The sequence below is a fragment of the Semicossyphus pulcher genome, unplaced genomic scaffold (genome assembly GCF_022749685.1).
Source record: "Semicossyphus pulcher isolate SPU_LCO1_2020_fin unplaced genomic scaffold, fSemPul1.0.p SCAF_5, whole genome shotgun sequence".
NCBI lineage: Eukaryota > Metazoa > Chordata > Actinopteri > Labriformes > Labridae > Semicossyphus > Semicossyphus pulcher.
This window is the reverse complement of record NW_027211726.1, coordinates 30,319,705-30,341,351: the sequence shown is the minus strand read 5'-3', so window position 1 is coordinate 30,341,351 and position 21,647 is coordinate 30,319,705. Positions and strand designations below refer to the sequence as shown.

General features: G+C 44.1%; 1 protein-coding gene across 3 annotated transcripts in view; it reads right to left on the bottom strand.

Moving 5' to 3' along the window:
* Positions 1-21,647, bottom strand: part of LOC138608410 (retinoic acid receptor beta-like) — a 96,852-nt gene that overhangs the window by 63,635 nt on the left and 11,570 nt on the right. For all 3 annotated transcript variants that reach the window (XM_069680988.1, XM_069680989.1, XM_069680990.1), the window contains exon 2: positions 17,252-17,400. In XM_069680988.1, coding sequence (XP_069537089.1) covers positions 17,252-17,400 — 149 coding nt within the window. The remainder of the gene's footprint in view (positions 1-17,251; positions 17,401-21,647) is intronic.

Here is a 21,647-nt window from a genome sequence, read left to right as displayed (position 1 = left end):
TTCCCATCATGCCTGTGTGTGCTGTCCCCGGGGTGCACATCCACCATTGGAGATGACAACGTGTTATTCTTTTATTTTCAAACTGCGGTGGACTTGGAGAAGCAGCACTGTTTCTGCTACATACATTTAGTGGCGGCGGCCACAGAATTGTTGAAATAACCATCGAGAAAGAGGACAATCCAGACCGAGTAAGTCTACGTGTGATGTGCTTCTCACAGAAATCATTGATATATGAGATTAATTGAAATCAATTGATTACAAAGCCTGTAATTAATTAGATACTTTTTTTTTTAATCACCTGACAGCAATAGTTTTGATATGATGTGCACATGCGCACATACCTGGGTGACCAACAAACCCTCTACCCTGCTGCTGAAAAAAATCCTAGAGGAAACACTGCTGTCCCATGCGCCATTGTTGTATTGACAGTTGCCATGAGAACACAGATAGGTGGACCCCGGCAGGTGACAATCAACATGGGATCTGCAACGCCTACACAGTCCTGAGAAGTCCTGAGTCCTTTTTCAACAAGGTGTTCTCGTGGTTCTGAACATTTATTTTCACTCAGATTTTTGTGGATGCTTCATGACACACTCAGCTCTGATATCATTTATGCATCTTTGCTATTTGAAGCCGAGTTTAAAGAGCCTTTAAGGTTTAAGTTAAAGGAGGTTTACGGCTGCTCCAACCAGGAGGAGGACACCAGGAGGAGCACACAGCGGTGATGGGAGGGAGGTGAGAGGGATCTCAGGCATCAGACCTGAGTGTGGATGCCAGGAGCCAAACGAGGCAGAAAACACCTCACGACAGTCTTCACCGTCGTCACTTTGAGCTCCGTTGGTAGGCTGTGACTCCCCATCGAGACGTCGTCCTCCCAGCACCTAAAGGTTTTCTTCTTAAATTAAGTTTCACAAACATCCAGTTGACAGTAGCGCCCGCGACAGGCCTGGAGCTCTTGATGAATGGATCTGCAGTCATCACTACAGGATTTGTGTGTTTTTGACTTTGCATTGTTTCTGTATTTGCAGCACATTTGTTCATTTTCAGCACATTTTTGGACTTTAGTATGTATTTTTGAATTTTCAGAGTGTCTGAATGGGCATAGTTCCTCCCAATGAAAATACATTGAGCCGTTGCAGCATGCAACTTATACAGCTGCGGAAAAAATGAAGAGACCACGGCTGGTTCTTCTCTTTATAGGTTTGTGTTTGTTAATAATGAACTTTTGTTTTATTGTTTACAACATTTCTCACTACTTCAAATAAAATATTCTCATTAAGGTCTTTTATTTGCAGAAAATGACGACTGGTTAAAGGGCCAGTTCACCGATTTTCAACCTCAGTCCTATCTTGCTATTATGGCGAGCTAATGCCATTATGGTAGGAGAAAAATGCAATTTGGCTCTGTGCCTTCTGGAAAACCTCCGCCAGACGACGTAAAATGCGTCATCTGGCGGAGGCCAGGGAGCTCTCTAAACGACACTTCCTCAGTCTGGGACGCCCGCCTCCGATGTCATGTCTCGTTCAAAATCATCAGGTTTGAAATGTAGACTGCAGACCTGAAGATTTTTTTGACGATCCACCGGTATGTTCTCGTCGTATTTCAGATTCTGTACCGCTCTGAGCCATCGCCTGCAGTGAAACGGTAGTATTTCACTCCAGCGTCTCTCGCTGAACCGTTCCTTTCAGAGGGAGGGGCACAATGCATGCTGGGTGTTGTAGGAAAGTAGAAACCACAAGCTGTTTGTACAACTTTCTCCACAGCTATGTCGCCAATTTCAAATATTATTGTTCTATTGATTACAGAGAACACCAGCTTTTTCCAGGAGTTCTGGTGAGTACTGGTAGCCACTGTCCCAATACAGATCCGATCAGAGGCTTTCTCAAAGGATCTAGCATGTGAGCCCTTTTACCACTGATCAAAAACCTGCGAACACCAGCCTTTTTTGCTTAATGGGAAAGGTTACAATCGGCATTCAGACCTGGGTCACATGACTCTTCAGTAGACCTGGGTAATTATTGCCTCGGCTCCGATCGGCATTGATGGGAACACAAAACCCGCGTTGACACGCTAATCTCCGCCCCCTTTCCGGTGCGATGCTATGCTCCGTCGGTAACTACAGCGACTCCTTGTCATCTGAGCTACAAATTCCGCCCGTCTCCGTCCAAGCAGCGCTCGAACATCGTTCCTAATTTGTCGCCGAGTTTGATGCACTCACTGAACGAGTAATAGATACAATAAAGACCACCATAACATCTTCACTGTTTAGTAACCCTGTTTACGTTGACGGTGATGCAGCAGAAAAGAGACCGACAGGAGGATACTTCACTGACAATGGGAAAAGAGACAATCGGTCAGAAAAACCTGCGTCAACACGCTAATTTAGGTGGGAAAGGGATATTATACTAAACTTCAGGGAGCAGCTGGAATCAGTGCCTGTAGCAGAGTTAATTGTGACATGTTTACACTGTCACCCTTCATACCAGAACTCTCTCCATGTCGTGCAGATAAGGCCTCGTAGAGATGTACTGTCAGGGTATCAGGGGACACGGGCCCAGCCACCTGGGAGACGAGGCCACTTCCCCCTCGACTGATAAACTGCACCTTAACCGAGATCATTATCCAACATCTTGTTATCTTAATGGGCCGGGGATCGGGTGTCAGAGCGCCGGCCCCGCCATCTTAGGCCTTCTCATTTACAGATTAAAAAACGAAAGTGCCGCCCATTAATTATTTAGCTACAATCCAACCCCTTGTCCACCTGGCCTCCTCCTCTTTCTCTCCCTCTCTCTCTCTCGCCCTCTCTCTCTCTGTTCCTGCCATCCGCTGGCTGTCCGGCTCTTTGGATTCGGCCGCGGCGTTTTGTGTTGCCTGAGCATTCAGTACAGCCGAGGGGAGGGCGAGAGAGAGAGAGAGAGAGAGAGAGCAGCGGATTAGCTTTCGCTCTTAATCGTGTCGACATCTTATCACTGCCGTGGAAAGTGGAGAGGACACTGGAGACCCTGGGGGGTTCCAGAAAAATGAGGAGGAGAGGTAGAGTGGAGAGTTGGAAGGGGGGAGGGCAGGGGGTGATATTTATCCAGTTTATCCAGTCCAGGCTATTACTTACACCTGCAGTTCACTGGAAAGACACGGCAGAGTTCAGGACGGGGACTCTGCTGGCAGAACGAGACGAGTTGGAGCAGGAGGAGGAGAGTCAAGCAAACGTGTCTGTTCTACTTCAGGAAACGAAACAGAAAGAAGTCACTGATACTTTAATTTTTGTGATTTCCATTTAAAGATACACAACACTGCAGGCTAAAGGCCGCAGACAATGAATATTTAGTTAAGTTACTTTTAACTCTAAACTTCATCATTGTTATCTTGTGACAAAGTTTTACAGAACTGACTTAGTTACTAGTAGTTACTAAAAAACGGACTCCAAACCACCAAGTTATTGTAGTCAGCTAATTTGGCGCTCCACCCCACTAACCCCGGACCTTCACTGGTTGTGTGTCTGTTGGGTGACAGCTGCTCTGTGATCCGCTGTCCGTCAACACCAAAGACTGCGTATATAGATGGATGACATGTCAGCTCCCTAAAAGTGGAGCCAAACCCTCTCTATCTGACTGGCTAGCCAGTATAGGTCATAAAGCCCGCCTCCTCCATGTTAACAGATGGGACATGAGTCAAAGTATAAAATCTAAATACAGGTCAAATAAATTTTTTCTCAAACATGGTTTCTGTCATTATCGTTAGTTCTTATCATGCTGATTTATGTCCAAGTGTTAATTTTTCTCACAAGTTTATTTTTAATTAGTTATTTGCTGCTGTCAAAATGATGATTGACAGCTCTGTTGACAAATATGGCTCCTGCAGCCGATCAGTTCCGGATTAGAGTCGTGCTCCTATTCAAACATGTTCTCTGACATTTAAATGCTCATAATGTAACAAACAGTTTTGTATCAAATGACTGTAACAAGAGTCCTGGGTCCGATCAGGGACACAATGGCGGTGACAGTGAAAATGATAATAATACAGTTTAATAAAGTGTGATTAATGGCAAAAATAATATCTTGGTCAGGTAAATGTGTAAAAGAGAGAAATTACAATACAACATAAACGCACCGGACACAGGATCCGTGTCCGGCGTGCCTGTGCCCCGGTTCTGGTCTGTCAGACGGCAAAAGCCCTCGCCCACAGGAAGCGTGTCTGATCCGCAGCGCAGCGGAGCGCTGGCCCACGCAGCTGGATTTGCGAGATCACAAGATCACAGGAGAATTACATAATCACGCGAGAATTGCTGTGGAATCACAAGCATCGACTTGAATGGGTGCGATCGACTCCGAAGGACGCGGCACACACGGAACGCAGCAGAGACGGATCCTGTGGAATTTGAGGGTAATATTGTAAATGGCTACTACTATGGCTCCATTTTTTTTTGGGGTCAAAGGTCAAATTAGTTATCAATGTTATTGGGCATAAAAATGACACCACGAATATATAAGATTATTACAATATCAGCTTCATACTTACAACCAGTTGTTAACAGTCTTTTGACTCGCTGTTTGCACGGTTACTGCAGCGAGGCTTTCTGAGGCAGCATAAAGAGCCCAACTCATTGTGACTCAAGGACGCAGGGATGAAAGGGCTGAAAGCAACAAATAGTTTGTATGAATCTGCTCATCGCTAGAACATTGAGTTATTTTTTGTTTACAAAAGTTGCACAGTTTTGCTTCCAGTCAGAGATTCTTAGTTTAAAGCTGTTTCTCTTTTCTGTGCTGGATGAAATGTCTATCGACCTTTACTCAGCTCATAAAAGTCAACTATTTAGACATTTTTATATCCATTTAATCCTCCAGTGAACACATCAAAGCCTGAGAAAGTGCCGAGCAGTTCAGTCAAAGCTAAAAGTTGACATTTTGAAAGGGGACACAGCGGAGATGTTGCTGTCTCAACTGAAGAAACAGAACAACAGGACAGAAAGGAGGCCGGACCGCACAAAGACCTGCATTGTCACTGTGGCAAACGTGAAACCTGGACAGATAAGGCACCAACAGAGCGGCAGTCAACAGCTACAACACGGAAAACAGGAGACAGCTCTCTCAGACCCCCACTCCTCCCTGCTCTGTTCCTCCTGCTCTCCACCCCCCCGTAACCCAATCAGTGCTTATCTGTCCATCCGAGCACCTGAAGTGCACAGATGGAGCAGCAGATACAGTAGAGATTGAAAGGCGAATAAGGGGAAAGTAGAAGGGAGAGGGTGAAAAAAGAGGAGGAAGAAAAAGGAGAGATAGCGAGTGCGAGCTGTGAACAGAGGAGCTGTGTGACTCACCCCGCCTGCTCTGAATAGCTGCAGAGACAGAGAGCCGGAGCCGAGCGAGGGGCAGAGAAAGACAACGGAGGAGGTTTCAGATCACCCGGTCCTCCACAGACGCCCCACTGTGGCCCTATTCTTCAGGTCGCCACTCTCCATTCAGCGCTCATCTTTCGGCCCCTGGACCTGGCGGGGGCCCCCGGAGTGATCAGAAGCCATCTTTAAGCTCTCTCGCTCTCCGATGGGAGGCCCCCCTTTCTGCTCACTTACACACTCACACACAGCACACAGAGTCAGACCTGCTGCTGACCTGTGAGGACTCACAGTTAAAGTGTTTCCAACATGAGGATATTCTACAGGCCCAACTTCTGTAGGGGGGTTAAGTTTAGGATTGTTAAGGAGAAGTTTTTAGGCGTTCAGACCTAAAGCTTTTCAAGATTCTCGGGATCTCCTGACTGCACAAGAAGTGGTTGATCTGAACTTAAGAAACAAGCGTTTAAAGTTTGTTTGTTAGTTGTTTGCTTTTCATCTCGCAGACAACCCTGACAAAGACTTCTTACAAACCTGCATCATGATGTTGTTGTTTCAGTAATCTGAATTTAACATAGAAATGTAGAATCTGTAGGCAGGTACGTGGATTTCAGGGATGGCAAGTGTTCTGGTTACTGTTTGTTGTACGCTTATAGTCCGAGTAATATTCGTCAATCACGCATCAGCAGGCTGCGGCGTATGCAGGAAAAACAGCCTGTGAGGAGAGCAAAAGCAGGCGGAACATAATCCTCCATAAAGACATCCCGGCTCCCATTAATTATTATTATTATAATTATTATTAATCTCTATAAACATCTGCATGCTAACAGCTAACAATCTGTTCTAGATCAAAAATCGAACTTGAGACAAATTTCTTTGACGCTGTTGTGAAAGCTTTTCAGAGTTTAGATTTCCTGACTTCCTTGAATGCATCATAAATGATGGCTCTGCCCTCCGTTCAACAAACTCCTCATGTTAAAGTCGTTTTCTTCTCCTCTTGAGGACAGACCTGACAAAGCTTCATGTTGACTTGTTCCTAATCTGCATCATGATGTTGTTCTTTCAGCAAACTGAAGAGCTGTTAATTAAAGTCGATCACAAGAAAATCTGTTTCTGTTTGGGCTTCATCCCGCTGCAGTCAGCCAGAGTGCAGCCTCTGTGTAACTTACTGTTTACAGTGAAACTGAGACTCAGCACAAACAGATGAACGGGCGCTCCTCCAGGATGGAACGAACCAAGAGATTACAGAGTTTATTCTGCAGACACATATGGAGGGGAGAATTTCACTTCACTTTGATCTGAACACACGGTCGCTTCTCAAGCTGCTGACTGGACTGTAAACAATGCAGCGCACGGAGAAGGAAGTCTTGGCTAGATGTCGTTTATCGCTAAATGCTGGCTAAACCAGACACGTCCGACATGTTCACCGTTGTCAGAGGATATATTGTCTCAGGAATTTTTTAATCCTGGTTGAAAATCTTTTGTTTGTTTGAGCAAACACTTGCCCCCGACCAGCACTGCTGATTGCAGCTTCCCCCCGAAACACGGCAGGGAGGTGATCGCTGACAGACTCTTTTCATCGTGTGTGCGTCCATGAATATGTAAGTTAGTTTTGCACTGATGTTTATGTTACACTGTGTTAGCGTCGGCTTTGGCCACCAGTGTAAGTCGGTAAAATAACAAGAATGTGAGCTAACTAAGAGTTGTGAAAGTTGTTCAGCTTCTCTTCATTGGCTCGAGTTTCTGTGACTTTTTAGTCTTTACTTGCATATTGTTGATCACTCTGCGCAGGCAGCGCACGCACACTAGTGCCGAGTTAATGTCGTAGCATTACGCCCAGTTTTTTGAGGGAATCATTGAGCATTTAGGCAGAATTAAAGCGTTGTGTTGGTATCTGCAGATACCGATAACGTGCCGATAATATCGTGCGTCCCAAATAATAATGTCTGACAGGGTAGAAAATATTGAAAACCAAGCACACACTGCTGGAATACGTTTGCTGCTTCATAAAATCCTGCAGCAGAAAAGTTTGAACTCCTTTTAATTCCAGTTATGATTTAAAAAAACCATTTCACCTTTGATTTGATCTTCCTGTCGTGTCCATGTAAATGATGTCCAACAAATAAACCAATGTGTTTACGTTAAAGTCTCCACAGGGCTCCTTTAACAGCAAACTCACACATTAAAGCAAAGAACTTAAAGAGCCTCATTCACAGTCTGGATCCCGTTTTGGCCGGCGAGTGTTAATTCTCCTGACAAACAGTAGAAAGGATTCGCTCCTCAAACAGAAAATCAGCCTCCACAGCTGGATGTGAAAGAACACTTCACATACTGTTACTTCACTTCACACACACTCGACAAAAAGAGTTCAAAGTACACACACTCCAGGAAGCACAAGCTGAATCAAGTCTCCATCTCTGAGTGGTATCAGCGGGCGAGCAGCAGGTTGCTCTGCAGGGAGGAGAAAGATGTCGTGGCACAACAATCATATCTATTTCCTGTCACACCTCTGCAGCCTGACCCGCTCTGTTTGATTTTCTCTCTCTATTAGCGCTCAGGCTCCTTTCATGTTACACAACGTTGACAAATCTCATTATGAGTGTGCATCGGCTCTGGGGGGAGCTGTATAGATTATGGCGACAGGCTGAACGCGGGCAGAGAAGCAGCAGATACGCGTCCTATTTTCAGTCTCTGCTGTCTCTATCTCTGCAGAGAAATGCCAACTCAACATCAGCGCTGTCCTGCAGCAGCTGGAGGAACATAAAGATATGAAAAGCACGTTGTAGGAGGAGGTGGGTGCTGTGTATGTAGACAGGGGAACAGGAGGGATAATTATGGCAAACAGCAAAAAATGTAAATGACAGATGAATGTGCAACTTACAAGTACCCAGGGACAGAGGAAGAAAAGTCAGAACCAGAAACCAGCACATCCAGAGAAGCACAAACATGCATATTCATTCTTGTTACCAGATTTATAAACTCCTGCATAATGCATCGTTACACCACAGAGGTTTTATTCTTAGTCATGTGTTTGTCTGTTAGTCAGCAGGATATCTTCAAACCAGTGAGCATGATCCCCCCTGACAGTTGACAGGAGGGGGGTCCATGCTGTGCACAGTACGTCCAAAGACCTGAATCAACAACACAACAACACTACAAGTGCTATTTTCTCCATACCCAGTGAAAAGAAAAGGACACGTTGTTAAATGTTAGATTTAAGTTCTAACTTTTTTTTGCAAAAACAACAAAAACTCAACACTGACCTATTTACACGTTTCTCTAAATCAATGCTGACTTGAAAGAAAAATTATTTTCAATAAAGGTACAAAAAGTTTTGCAGATTGCTTCAAACAGTAGCTGTAAAACAGGCTGCGACGGCTACAACGTATTCCTCATGGGAGAATGTGCCTGACCAAAGCACGTCCACTGTCACTGACGGGCTCAGATTGTTATTCTAACCCTCAGATTCCACAGGATCCGTCTCCGCTGCATTCTGTGTGCGCCGCGACCTCCAGAGTCGATCACGCCCATTCAAGTCGATGCTCTTGATTCCACAGCACGCGCTGCGGTCCGTCTCCGGTGCGTCCCAGAAGCGTCTCTCCGCTCTGCTCCGCTAAAGATGCGCGCTGAGTCTATTTTTGACGGAGGCCGCTTCAAGCACAAGTCAAGCTGAACAGAGCAGATCGTTCCAAACAGGAAGTCACACACGAAAAACAGCATACAGCATCCAAGCAATTCAAAATAAAACACCATGTACAGACCGGTACAGACACACTGAGATCTTGAAAAAAGAACACTTTTAATTAAGTAGTGTCCTCAGCCATGGTAGAAGCACAAGAATCACAGAATGATCTCCAGATGAGCAGATAATCAACCTTGGAGGTGCAAACTGAACTGTTGATTGTGTGTTGTTCTGTTTAACATCGATGTTATCGCGTGATTTAGCAATGCTCGCACAATAACGTAGTTCTCTCGCAATCTTGTGATCTGGTGAATCCAGCTGCTCGGGCCAGCGCTCCGCTGCAGGTCAGACACGCTTCCTGTGGGCGAGGGCTCGCGCCATCTGACGGACCAGAACCGTGGTGCAGACGGAACGTGCTGACACGAGAGTATCTTTTCCGTTGCTGCCTTTATTGGTTTTTCTTTTATGGTATTGTGTGTTACACATACTGTATATTGTGTTGTATCCAAAAAACACTAAAGTCACACAATAACACAAACAAACTGACTGATGGAGACAGCAGTGGAGCAGGGGCGTACACTATGAAGCGAGTTCAACAGACCCAGTGTGTCTTCTCCTGATCTGGCTTCACTTAACCTGACAAAGTAGATCGCGCTGAGCGCTCACACAGCGCTGGTTATCACGATAAGTCAAGCCAGGGTTTCTCTGAGCGCGTTCACATTAAAGGGCCGTTGTCTCTAAACACGGGCGAGTCTGCCGTCAGCTGATCGGCATTTACAAACTCAGAGCAAACTATGATTTTAGAAAGATTTGAAGTTACACAGAATCCAGACTCAGCTGCAGCTGCTGAATGCAGGAAGGACAAACAGCAAAAAAACACAGACTGTTAATGTGCAAATATAATAACATCACTGCTCCATCATTAGAGCATGACATTTATTATAACACTCGTTTGTTACATTAGATTAATACGCTGCACAGATGTATTTCTGACAGATTTAGACTCTCAGCCGTATCAAACTATGGAGCAAATAAAAACTAATATAAAACCACAATGTCATAAATTCAGACGATGAAGTGGAAGTGTTTTACCGCTCTCTCTCTCTCTCTCACCATCGGCTCTCAGAGCTCCTGAATCATGAGACTCAGGATGTGTTTCTACCTTATTTTGTGTTAGCCTGAACCTTGGGCCATCACAAGATGAAAACGACCACTCCCAGCTCGGGGGCCGCTTGATCTCGGGGGCCCAAAAAACTTTTTTTTTTAAAAGATGCTTTTGGTTACATGATGTCAGTGCACATATGAACGTGCTACAATTGTATAAATAGTCTTATGGATATGACATTTGGCAGGCAGTATCCTGAAACGTATGGAAAGTAAGATTTAGGGCCTTGCTGCCGTTGTGTTTTGAAATATTACGCACATCTTTAAAAAAGACCAAAAAAAAGACTGAAAAATTCTCAAATAAAATGATCACATTTAGTTAAAAATTGCTGTTTGACATGTTTGTGTTATCTTTCTAAAATCATAGTTTGCTCTGAGTTTAAAACTATGCCGATCAGCTGACTGCAGTCTCTGTGTGTGATTGGTCATACGCTGCAGACTCCGTCCCTTTTATGTGAACGCGCTCGCGGAAACCCTGGCTTTACTTTTGAATGCACATATTCTGTAAATGCTGATATATGTCTGTTAAAATCTACACACTGCAACTTATGTTTTTCCTCCATGGAAGGTGGAGCTTTCCTTTTTTTCTACGTGCTCTTTACTTTCATGTCAGGCCCCTGGTGTCAGCGAAGCCCTTCCTGGGAATAAAGACAAAAAATGGTTTACTCTTCCCTCCATCCCTGTGGGTTTAAAGAGGAAAAACATGGAGCAGAGAGGGCCGAGGGTTCACATAGAGGAGTGTTTCTTTTCCAATGTGAGCATTCTGAATTGTGTTTTATTCAAAGAGGTTATGGTCTCCCGCTTGTCAAACCAGTTCCATCAAACTAATCCCGCTGTGTCGACGCCTCAGGACCCAACAAGTGAAAGAGAGAGGGGGAGGAGTGTTCACAGCTCAAAGTTTTGTCTTCATCCCTAAAGGCCTGTCAGCGCTGACGACACGCGTTCACATTCAAGCCGTCTCTCTTTTATGGACATTTCAGGGCTTATGCAAAACAATGTTAAGATGTCAACTGTTCTGCAAGCTCTCTCTCCCCTCACCCTCCTCCAGTGATATCCAGTCATACAGAGAGTTCTGCTTTTACTCGTCTACTTCTAAAAGTTCTGCCTTTCCTGCAATACAAGGGCGGAGAGAGTAATACTTCTGAGCGGCAGAGAATTAAAACAACAAACAGGAACTTTTCAGACATGGACTTAATTGTTGTTATGTGTCGTAGAGGACACTGCAGGTGTTTGGTTAAACCTTTACATAAAGGGTCACTACAGAAAGAGCCACAGTGCTCACACAGTTTGCTGAAAGAGGGAGTGCTGGCACGGCTGGGAAAGTCTAATGATGGTCAGGAATTCTGCTGCATATTTATTGATATCCAACAGTGCAGAAACTTGGATGTTTGCGGAAGGACTAACTTTTATTTGTTCACTTGCTGTGTTTAAGGTCTTTCATTGCTATTCATAACATCCTCATGCACAAACAGACATAAAGAGAAATAAAGAGAAGGTGCAGGTTTGTTTTTTTCTGTCTTCTGACAAAAGAGGAATCTTAGCAACTACTTCAAATGTGGTGGTTCAAGGTGTTTGGAGTTCATTCATTTCATACTATTTTCCCCGTGCAGCAGGTTCTCTTACAAGGTGTGTTTAAAGTAGCATTTGATTTTTTGTTTGTTTGTTTTTGGACATTTAGTGCAGCAAGAGAAGATGTAAACACAACCTTTGCCCCAAATGTTCGGACGTGCACACTTTGTGGGCGACTTCCTTGGAAAGCTGGAAGTGCTGAGTGCTAAACCCACAATTAACCCAGCCTGCGAGGGACCTCAATCAGGCTTTCTGCAGGCTTCTAGAGACAATATGTAATAGTATAGAAATCAGCAACATGCACGTTATTGTTGTGTTCGGCCTGTCTGTCAGAGGCTAATATAGCCATGCGTCCTCGCACCCTCACAGACTTGAGTGACGTCAGTGAAAACATCACAGTTCATACAACATGTGGATTTAGCCACCGACACATTGCAGTAACAGCTTTTAGAGTTAGCAACCTGAACAGTTTCCGATTCACACACCCAGCTTTTTAAAACGGGGGTTGAAATGCTTTCGTGGCCGACCTCAAGTGGTCGCTAAAGGGACTGCAGTTTTTGGCACTTCAAAGTTGACTACGTTTTTTTCGCCCTTATGGTCTCCACTTGCGTCAGACCTACTCAGATTTTACTTGAATTAAAATGGAAGACAATCACGTGTCGTTAGTTTCCTGTTTTATTTTGTAAGTCCTGCCCCGTGTGTGTCATGTCTTGTTTTACTTCCTGCCTTTGAGTGTCCCGTCTTTCAGATTGTGCGCCCCCTACTGCTGGAATGCTGCTGCTGTCCGTCATTTCAACTGCCACTGTGACGTTCCAGTGCTTTGCATTGTGGGATACAGTAGACGAGGTAGACTGATCCGATGCATACTGGAGATTTTCTCCGAATCAGTACGACATCATGGTGTTTTTGGCATACTGCACATTTTGCTTCTGTTTGGATACTTCAAACTACATTAAGGCCACATCAGTACGTACTGCTAGTACAGTATGGCATTTTCGAACGTCTCTGTGTTCCTACCTTTCTTTGCTAGTTTGTTGTCGTCTTTTATCCTGAAACCTTGTTCCCAGTGTTCCCGGTGTGGATTAACTGTGTGGCTCCTTCTGCTTTCCGCCTGTGTTGGACTTTTGTTGGATTTTAAAACCTGGACTAAGTAAGCCCTTTTGTTTTTTGTCTTCTTGTCTTTTGTTTTATTTAATAAATCAACTATTATCTGCACCTGGGTCCTCTACCGTTTTGTTCAGTTCTTAACACCTGACAGCATGTCAGATTGCCAGCACTTAAGTCCAAAAGGGGCTTTTTACATTTTGATCAAACCTTACTTTAAGCTTTTACCCGACTCAGAGTTTTGTAAGTTGAATCAGGTTTGGATTTTCAATACAACCCTTTTTTCCTTTCCTTTTTAGTTTAGCACCACTAAACTACTCCTCATGTTTTACCTAGTTAGTAGCTTGTTTATGACATCGTGTTACATCCGCACTGACTGTCGACTGGACATTCCGGGACATTTCCAGCTCAATCAAAAGTTATCAGCAGCTCGGCTCGCAGCCCCCGAAGCCCAGTCCAAAGCAAGGACTAACATTTTCAACATGAAACTGGTTTATTCAGTGTTTTCAATCACCAGGTCTGGGATTAATTTGCTTCCCAGTAGATCGTTGTGATCTATAAATACTGAGAGTAATTTTGAATTTGTTCATTAATTGAATTCTGCAGCCTGAAAACAAAAGTGATGAGATTCAGCCGACGCAATGTGAGCGGACTCGGGGGCTTCTCTCCTGGTGATTTTTTTTAGTTTGTGTCGACAGCACAGACGCCTCTTCTGAAATCTGGTGCACTGTATTATTATTGAAACCTACACTGCAGGAAATGAAGCCAAGAACATACAAGTGCTGACAGGTAGACAGATATCTGATATAACCTGCTGTTTCTCGTGCTTGGAGAGCATGTGTTTGTCACCGATTAAACAGCAGAGAGAAACAGTTCAGACATCACGCTCACGACGTAAGGCCTCTAATCTGGAACATGCAGGAAAGTTTTCATGTGGACTTTTCAGAAGGACGCTGCTGTGCATGACAAACCATCAGGAAGTGTAGAGGTGACTGGATGTGAAGGCTGCCTCGACTTTGGAGGATTTCTTGACTTTGGGTCAACACAGATGAAACTGTCATCTTGTTGCATATGCATGTGCTTCTGGAGGCCCATATGTCTGCACCCTGTTTTAACAATTCAAATCAGCTCTGTCCACACAGCAGGTCTGCTGAGGCCGGGCAGCACACCAACTCAGTCAGGCTATAGTCAACCAGCGCTCAAAGTGTCACCGCTACGTACTGTATGATGTGTGTTTGACAGAAAAATATTACTCATTCAAATTAACGATTTATTGTTTGTGATAATTATCAGACACAGTCAGAAACCGTCAGTGAGAAAAGAAACACTTTCTGGGGACCTACTTTAATCGGGTGCATCTGCAGCCAAGGATTACGATGTAGCCAGTTCAGCCCATTATAATCTGCAGGAGCAACTCCACAACTGTTTGTACCTTTAAGTCATTTTGACCCCAAAACAAACATTTCTGTGAGGACTGAGAAAACCAACAAATGCTTGGAGGCTCATCAGTGGAACAGTTATATTAATGTAGATCTGTGCCAGCCGTCTGTGCAGTGGGAGTTTATTACAGTGCTGCATATGTGCATGCATATGAATGTGCAGCAGTTGACTGTAACAAGTGCTTCAAACGTGCATCAACATAGCCCGCAAAGCACAAACACACACACACACACACACACACACACACACACACACACACACACACACACACACACACTCCATCGGTGTGTCTTTGAGTCTATTTGTGGCTCTAATTGGCACATTCACTGGGCAGTAAAAGGCTCTCCTCGCTGGCTAAAAGCCTACAGCTGTACAGCATGCTTGGTTGCATCCATCCAATAGAAGGGGCTCGCCCCTCGCGCCGCAGACAACAATGCCTTCGCCATGGAGACAGGAATACAACACGGGGAAAAAAAGCTATAATCCGCTGCATAATCCTCTTGAGTCAGGATGTTACAAAAATCAAGGCCATTCTGCCATGAATTGAACTATTTTTACATCAGCGCTGTGCAGACGGAGCGGGTGGATGGATGAAGCTCTGCCTGATTGTCTGTTTTCTCGGAAGCACTCTGACAGTGATTTCATTTTGTTCATCGTCTCAATCTGTCATTAGAGAAGCACTCAGGGTGCTCGGTCCCACAGCCATGTGATCCAGTGCTGTGTAATGATTCTTCACTCCTCTGTGTGAATGAGAATAAACCAAGCTGTTGTGTACATACAACACTACTTTTTCCAAGAGCGTCACAATGTGTGTCTTTATAGTGGGTTTCCCTTATGGGGGATTTCTGGTATTTTTGAATGCAGGGTCTATCTATAAATATTCTGGTGTGTAAAGTAGATCAACTAAAAGTCCTACATTGTGTCTGACAACTTTACAGAAAGGATACCGACAGAGACAGACCTTTTTGTTTAAGGGTAAGAGCACAGCTGTTACTTCACTCTCTTCAAAGCCACCAGACCGCATCAACAAAAACAATAACTCTATTCTGCAGGACCTGGAAACTTTGTGTTATTGTGCATTAGACAAATATGATGTTGGATTCAAACTAACTATTTAAAAGACTAAAGTCACACAATAACCCTAACAAGCCGACTTTTAGAGACCAGCGAATCTTGTGTTCTGCCAAGTAGAATGAACATTTTTGTCAATGGAGTCTGGTAGCATCTCATTCATGAACATGAAGGTCTGTCTCTGCACGGATCCTGTATGTATGTTACAGAGAATAAAATCTGAGCGGCTGAAGCAAACAACTGCAGAAATTCATGCTTGTACCTTTTTCTCATTTAGACACATAAATATGTAATAAAAAAGAAACAGGGCCCAGGTTTCAAAATACCAGAATTCCCCTTTAAGTGGAGTGCAGAGCAGGGAGGTCAGAGGTCATGACAGGCCTTAACGATGAGGCTTATATTGGCACACATAAAGGAGAACTTGGTTTGACCCAGAGCCTGGTGAGTGAGCTGATCACCACCTCCCTCTGGGCCAAAAACTCCAAAGGATTCCTGACATACCACCGCTTCAATTACAGAGGCGGGAGAGAGAGGACACACACCGCAGTCTGCCTGCACGAGGGGAAAAACTGCATCGCCTGGGAGGGAAGAACGCACACTGTCTGCAGAGTGCATGTGCAATCCTCAGCAGAGTATTACTGTAATCTATTACTGTTTCTACTCTTTAGTTTTCACATGTTTTACATACAAAGAAATATTTAATCGTGTTTCTAAAGGTTCAGTATATTTAGCAGCTCAGAGAAAGTCCTATTTAACATTTTTTTAATATATATCCATGTGCATGGTGGGTGTGTGCGCTGTTGCCTAGCAACAGCTGCTGTAAGTGGGAGAAGACAGACAAGCGCTGGCAGGGCAGATGTTGGAGGGAATTTCTAAAAGTAGATCATCTGAGAGCTGCAGACGGAGACGGTCTTAAAGGAGCAGTCAGAACAAAAATAGGCTGTCTACGCTGTAAATAAGTTTATAGTGCTTTACTGCTGCGGCTCTACCAACCAGTCAAGGAGCAGTTTACATCCATCAGAGTTTCCCACAGAATCACAGTGTAGCTGTGGCCGGGCAGGGGGACATAACTGTATACTGCAAATATTTAAAAGAATACACTACTGTGAAAACAAACAGCATTAAAAGGTCTATATTAAATCTGAGAGGTCGCACCATAATCATTCACAGTTAGGACATAATACAAGACAACATATTAAAGCTGAACAGACAGGTAGGCTTTAAGAGAGGGACAGATAGACAACTAATTGATGGCCGATGGCCGATGGCCGATGGCATAATTCTCTCAGAAAGATGAAAAAAATAAACTGAAACATATTAAATAAAATTCCCTCCAGGCGTTTTTTTTTAAGACATCACAAGAATGAGGCGTAAATATCAGTGTTTTCCAGGATATAATAATGTCACAGAGAAGTTGACCTTTGACCTTTAAGCAGCAAAAATATCGCCACCTTCCATTTTTATTCTTTCAGAATTTTGTGTGAAATTGTGTAATGTAGTGTGATGAATTATTGAGTTATGGTCAAAAACAGGGACCGTGATCTTTGACCTTTGACCACCAAAATGTGATCAGTTCCCTCTCGAGTCCACATGAAAACTTGTGGCAATTTTAAACATATTCACATTTATCTCAAACACATCTTTGTCTGTCTAAACTTCTGAATTTCAAATTTACAGCAGGTCGGGCTTTCAGGGAAAAGTTCAACATACAACTCTGACTGTGATGAAACTTGATGATCAGCTCAGTTTCAGATCAAAGGTTCAGACACAAATTTGTTTTCTAAAAGTTCAAGAATGCCCATAGAAAGCAAAGCCTGGAGTAAAAATGCCCTTTGTCTCAGCATCCCAGAGAGAAACCCCAGCGCGTCATGTCTGAGGAGGTAGTGAAGCCCTACCTTGCAGCCTTCACAAGCACTGACACCATAGTGGTATCCCGAGGACTTGTCCTGGCAGACGAAGCAGGGCTTGTAGACTCTGGGAGGGGGCGGCGGGGACGGCGGGCTGGGGACCAGCTCCTCAGAACTGGTGCTCTGCGTTTCAATGGCTGCCGGGAACACAAACAAGAGAAGAGAGAAGATGAAGGAGATTGTTTTCAAATGACTCAATGATTCATTCAGACATCTGGAGCTTAGAAACAGACAGTCACATTCAAAACAACGAGAAGGACATGGGCCTAAGCGGCTAAATACAACACTTTTATCTGTTTTCATCGGTCTGTTGTCTCTATACGTCATTAACCAGGTCAAGTCAAGTCAAATTTATTTATATAGCACATTTAAAACAACGTAAGCTGACCAAAGTGCCAACTTGTTTGTTCCCTGAATTATTGTTACTGGCTAAAACTTTCGTCACATCCTTTATGTGTTTATGTGCAAATATCTGCACAAGTCATGACACTCAAACCTCTTTTGCCACTTAACAAAAGTTAGCATGCTAACTCGCTTAACTTAGAATAGCCATGGCAAACACTACCTGCTAAAAATCAGCATGATAGCATTGACAATGAATGCATGTTAGCATGCTGTTGTTAGCATTTAGCTTAAAGCACAGGTGTAAAACTTGTGCTAGTGTAGCTTTTACCATCACATGTTTCTCATCCAAACAAAGCCAAACATTTAAAAAGGAAGAGCAAAGTTTACATCCATGTTTGGTTGCTAGCAGTTTTATTCTTCACCGTGTTTTTAGGACTAAATGTCATTAAGTAATAGCTTAAGGTGACATCCATCCATCCTTTATCTATACCACTTATCCTGTTCAGGAGCCTATCCCAGCAGGGCGAGAGGCGGGGTACACCCTGGACTGGTCGCCAGTCAATCACAGGACTGACACAAAGAGGCAGATTTAGACACATCCGCAATTTAGAGTCACCAATTAATCCTTACAAGCTTTGGACTGTGGGAGGAAGCCGGATGCATGCACAAGGAGAACATGCAAACTCCGCACAGAAAGGCCCACCTTGCCCAATCCGGGGTTTGAGCCGGTGACCTTCTAGCTGTGAGGTAACACCGCTAACCACTGCACCACCGTGCAGCCCGCTTAAGGGCATATGAATATTTTCTGCCTTTATATGGAATCTTAAACTTCACAAGACAACACTTTTGTTCAAAACAAAAGACAGAAAATGATAAAACTTGAATTTAAAACCTTCAAAAGTAACCAACACTTTGGTTGTATCTGTGACTGCTGCACTTTTCTGTAATGGTGTGAGCAAAAGAAAGGGGATGTTTTAAGAGCCTCTTTCTGTCCCTGCAACACACGTTTCAGTTCTTGCTGCCGTGTGGCTCACTAACAGTACTTCAAGATAGAGGCTATAATCATAGCACACTTAGCACCTTGGAGTGAAAATGTACCAGACTTTAAATTGATGCAAGGATCAATCTGCTGCCCTGACAATGCACACAATCTATCTGCATAGCAAACAGAGGGCAGTGTCTGCAGCATCTCCTCAGATTAGATTACTTTCTTCCGTACTCCGTCACAGTAAACTCAATTACTGATGTAAGGGACGAGCTCTTATAATTACTGGACCCTCGTCCCTCCATGGAATTCCCTGCCGCTTTAATCTAATCTCTCGCTGCGTTCACCCTCTGCGACTTTTTGTCGAATTTGGAGCGTCGCGTTGGAAAACTTGAATGGCTCGAGGGAAGACTTAACCAGTCTGCGGCACACGCAGGTCTGAGCGTGAGGGTAAATGTTGCCTCTGTAATAAGGGATGAGAAAGTGAGATGACCACAAAGGTTAATTAGAAAGAGATGATTTATACATCTATCGATTCTCGCTCCTATCTGAGTACGAGGAGCATCAAGGAGAAGTCTCCGTGACTCGTTGCGAAACAGCGAGAGCATCGACTGCTTAAAAAGTTGTGCAGAATCTGTAAGTAGACTTGCATAAAGCTGACATAATGGTGCTGCGTTCGGATTTAGAAAAGTTTGCTGGTCTGAATTTCAAGTGCGATTCATCTGAGAGTAAACAACTTCAGTGGAGGAAGCGAGCCGTGATGTTTTCCTCCGTTCTGCAGTACGACCTGGTTTCATTGATGACGACAGACAGACAGACGTTTGTTCTCATTGAAGTCGGGTCATCTCATTGCTTCAAACGCTCCAAATGGTTTCCCTCTGTTGCTGGCAGAGAGCGGTCGAGCAGCTTGCACATAAAGCAGATGTATGGTGAGAGACAGCACTGGAGGGAAGCCAGAGCTCTGACACACCAAGCTGTCTGATAGGGGAGGAAGGGGGGAAATACAGGCTTCTACATTTTCTGCTTCAGGCTTGGTTGGCTTCACCAAAATCACCAAAGCCTCGGGTCTCATCTCAACAGAAAATCTTAAACTGAAAGGGTATATCTGGTATTTTAAACCCTTTTACATATTTTGAGAAAGGTTTCCGCCTCCTTCGTTTCCCAAAAAAACCACGTCCACACAAGGACGGTTATAAAAAATCCCGTCCAAACGAAACCACAACAGAAACGCTGTCATGACAACGCCACACCAACAGGCGGCGATATAACCCGGTCATGCAAAGAAGAAGAAGAAGAATCACGGCCAATCAAAAGTCTGAATAAATCTATCCTGACGCCTTTGATCCTCAATATAGTAGACGAGTAACTGTACATATATGTGTAAACATTTAAAAAGTCATCACTGCAAGGAATGTCGCCTCATTAGTGATGCGTCACCATGGCGATAACGGCGAACAGCCTGACGTTACGAGCCAAAAAGTCTGTTTACCCCGTCTACACGTCTACAGGCTAAACAGCCTTTCAAAAATCTTCACCCTGGCCGGAGTTTTACCAAAGATCAGTGCTATCAGTGACCTAAAACGGCTGAACGAATGAAGGCAGAAAAAACTACGTGTACGTGTACGTGTACTTAAAGGGCCTAAAAGGGTACGTAAAATACCTGTGTACTTGTGGACATGGCGTTAGGCCTCGTGTCCACATAGCACCTTTTTTCTGTTGTTCCTAATGAGGACAGAGTGACTTTTTCTCAGAGCGCTTTGAGATGAAAATCCCTGAACTTTTCAGAAAGGCGCTGGTGTGGTCACCTCCGCTTTTTTTCCCTCAGATGGGGCGCCACTCGTCACCCTGGCTACCACCAAACATGTAGGAGCAACTTGTTTTGGCCGTTTCCGTCTACCCGGAGCTGTCAATGGGACAAACAAACAGCATCAGATCGGCCGGATACTAAATGTTGCTGGTACGTGTCGTGCTTTTATCGGCCTAGGTGTTGTAAGCTTGTTGTTGGCTGTGTAGGAAGTTAAACTTATTGTTGTCATATAAACAAAACCCGTGAGCAGCTTTTATCTCTCACCCCACTGCTTCATCCCAGCGCCCTGCCAGCGCTTTTCTGCCAGCAAAAGGCGCTTTGTGGACGCGAGGCCTAAGAGGTACAAAATGTTTAAGCACTGCTCCAGTACATTGCTGCAGCCGGCAACCGTGAGTCAGGCTGCAACGGCTGCAAGGTAATGTTTCTGGATAAATGCACCTGATCAAAGTCCGTCCACTAAAAGTTCTTGTTTTTCCACAGACAGAATGAGATTGTTCTTCTGTGTCAACATCACAGAAAGGATCCCTGCAGAGATGGGCCTTTTTTCCGTATCTAAAAATAGTTGTTTCATCCGTCTCTTCAAAGCCACCGGACTCCATTGACAAAAACATTTTACCTTGCAGAACACAGAGTTGCTGCTCCACAGCTGCCTTTATCAGTTCGTTTTTATGTGCCATCAGGGAACTGAACTGAACTAATCCTGACTAAGTGCAATTAACTGACTATTTATTACTATTTATTTCTCACTGTTGTGCTGTGTAATTATTTGTTCTATGTGTTGTTTTGTTTAAAGCTTTACTACTGAGAGGAGATGTAAGGACAATAAAGGATTCTATAACTCTAGTTTGTGTTTTCAGTTGACTTTGTAAATGTTTTGTTCTAATCGAATACTTCTTGTATTGCACAACAACACATAAGTAACTGAGGCCGCAGCAGACCGGCAGCTTAATAATGATTGTATTTGTCAGTGGAGTCTTGTAAAAAACATCCTCGTCTCTGTAGGGATCCTTTCTGTAACATTGTCAGACACTCTGAGCCTGTCAGCAGCAAAACAAGAACTTTTAGAGGATGGATTCTTCATCTGGCACACTTTCTAACAAGGACTAAATTGCATGGAGAGGCTGCTTCTAGTTTCAAATCAGAATCCCTGCAGAGACAGACGTCAGTGTTAAAGAGGAAGATGCTTTCTGTGATGTTGTCACACACAGAATAACAGAATAACAACCGGAGCTGGTCAGTGAGACAAA